This window comes from Chenopodium album, chromosome 24 (genome assembly GCF_948465745.1).
Source record: "Chenopodium album chromosome 24, dcCheAlbu1.1, whole genome shotgun sequence".
NCBI classification, from domain to species: Eukaryota; Viridiplantae; Streptophyta; class Magnoliopsida; order Caryophyllales; family Amaranthaceae; genus Chenopodium; species Chenopodium album.
The window spans coordinates 15,172,689-15,174,981 of NC_137857.1; the positions used below are offsets into that span (position 1 = coordinate 15,172,689).

The following is a 2,293-nucleotide window of genomic DNA, read 5'->3' on the forward strand; positions in this document are numbered from 1 at the left end:
ATGCAGGTTCTATTGATTTTGATTACAAAAGGCCTGATATATAATATGGCTGACAGTGTGGGTGAAAGTATGGGTGATAGACAGGAATCTGATTGTGAATACGTTGAAGTTCATGACATTGTGAGTGAAGCTGTGTGTGAGGAGCAGAATAGAGATGTATTTATCTCCTAATACAACGAACGGCACAGGAGTCACTGTTGTTGGTAGTAATACTGTCAGTGTCGTGAATTTAGTTGAACCCCCAAAAACCGGAATGATTTTTAATAGTTGGCAAGATATCGAGGCATATTACAAATCCTATGCTGAGCAACAGGGTTTTGGTGTTACTAGGGCTCAAGGTGTCTATTCGAAAGGGGAGGTGAGAGACCGTATTGCAACAACATGGAGGTGTGAATATTGGGGTCGACCTGATATGAGAGCCATGAGGGAAGCAAAGAGGAGGGCTAAGGCGATGGATGTATCAGGTTCGGGTGGAGTTGTTGGTGGTGTAGTGTGTGCGGATGAGCTGAGCCAAAGTAGAGAAAATCAAAAAAATGTGAGTGTCTGGCGAAGGTATACGCTAGAATAAACGCGGGGGGGAGTGGGAGATCAAGAAAGTGGAGTTGGAACATACTCATGCTGCTACCCCACGCAAGGCAAGCTTAGTGAAAGAGTATAGAATGAAGGGATTAACATCGAGGGCTAGGAAGAGGTTGTTGGACTTTTTTGAAGAAGGCGTGCCCATTTCAAAAATTCACGATTGTTTTTCTGCTGAAGTTGATGGGTTTGACAACCTTCGCTTCACCGTGAAGGACTTAGCTCATGAGGTGTACAAGACTAGGAGACTGAAAATGCTTGGGGGTGATTCACGAACATTGATGACATATATGAAGAAAATGCAAGAAGGGAACAACAATTTCTTTCATTCCATCCGACTCGATCCTGAGGGTAGGTTGAAAGATGTAATTTGGGTTGATGGTCGAAGTCGGGCAGCATATGATGAGTTTGGTGATGTTGTTTGCTTTGATGCTACTTATCTAACAAATAAGTGTGAATTACCATTCGTTAATTTCGTTGGTGTAAACCATCATGGCCAAACCATATTACTAGGCTGTGCATTGGTGTCACACGAAGATTGTGATACCTTTAGGTGGATTTTTCAGGAGTGGTTATTAGCTATGTATAACAGAGCCCCAGCAGCAATTCGTACTGATCAAGCAGCAGCCATGAGGAAGCCCTTAGAAGAGGTAATGCCTGAGACACGACATCGATGGTGCATATGGCACATTATGCGAAAAATTCCCGAAAAATTGGGCAAATGCAAAGGGTTAGTAGTAGTAATTTGTGCGTTACTTTGGTTTGTGATTATTTTACGAACATGTCTATTACAACTAATGTTTTTCAAAATTATGTGGACGAGTTGCAGGTACAAAGTTTTCAAACCTGTGATGAAAGCTATCGTTTATGAAAGTTTGACTGTTGAACAGTTTGAGAATGATTGGACAAAGTTTATAACCGACAACAATCTAGATGACAATGAGTGGTTGTCCACCCTTTATAGTGAAAGGCATATGTGGGTTCCCGCATACCTGAGATACTACTTCTGGGCGGGTATGAAGACAACACAACGGGTGGAAAGTATCAACAGTATTCTGACGGTTATGTGACTCGGAAGACCAAACTGTTTGAGTTTCCTATTAAATATGCAAAGGCAATGCATAAGCGTGTATGTGATGAGACAGCTGCAGATGCGAACTGTGCTAAGTATGTGAGGAGGCTAGTGACTGGATTCAAGGTGGAAAAGTTTTTCCAAAGGATGTATACGGACACCAAGTTTCAGGAGGTTCAGAACGAATGTACTAGAATGATGTATTGCTATTACAAAGAAAGCAAAGTCATAGATGGAAATAAAATTGTGTATGATGTAGAAGATCGGGTGTGGATTGTGCCGGAAGGTAAGAGTAAGGAAGTAATAACAGATCGTCGTAGGTTTTTCAAAGCCACATTCAACAAGGATAATTTGGAGGTTGTATGTCAATGCCGGAAATTTGTCACACATGGTATAATGTGCAAACACATGATACAAATACTTGATAAGAATCATGTTTTTGAAAGTCCGGAACTGTATGTTTTAAGGAGATGGCGAAAGGATATACTAAGGAAACACACACGTGTTGCGGTCTCTTATCACGACCCAAACAAATATGCCGCTGTCAAAAGGTACAACAAGTTGATGTCCGAGTTTGAAGAGATATGCGATGCCGCTATGGTGGATGAAGAAGCGGTTTCGTTGGTTATTAATGTATTAATGAAT

At 41.3% G+C, this 2,293-nt stretch overlaps 1 protein-coding gene across 1 annotated transcript; it reads left to right on the forward strand.

Moving 5' to 3' along the window:
* Window positions 1-659: 659 nt before the first annotated feature.
* Window positions 660-1,646, forward strand: LOC145610602 (protein FAR-RED IMPAIRED RESPONSE 1-like). The gene is made up of 2 exons (XM_081665913.1): window positions 660-1,306; window positions 1,406-1,646. The coding sequence occupies exons 1-2, from the start codon at window positions 660-662 to the stop codon at window positions 1,644-1,646; spliced, it is 888 nt and encodes a 295-aa protein (XP_081522039.1).
* Window positions 1,647-2,293: the final 647 nt, after the last annotated feature.

Bases quoted from the DNA above. Each gene is read 5' to 3' on its own strand.
- LOC145610602 (XM_081665913.1), top strand. From the start codon at position 660: ATGAAGGGATTAACATCGAGGGCTAGGAAGAGGTTGTTGGACTTTTTT. The intron at 1,307-1,405 runs GTTAGTAGTAGT...GACGAGTTGCAG, and splicing joins AAATTGGGCAAATGCAAAGG to GTACAAAGTTTTCAAACCTG.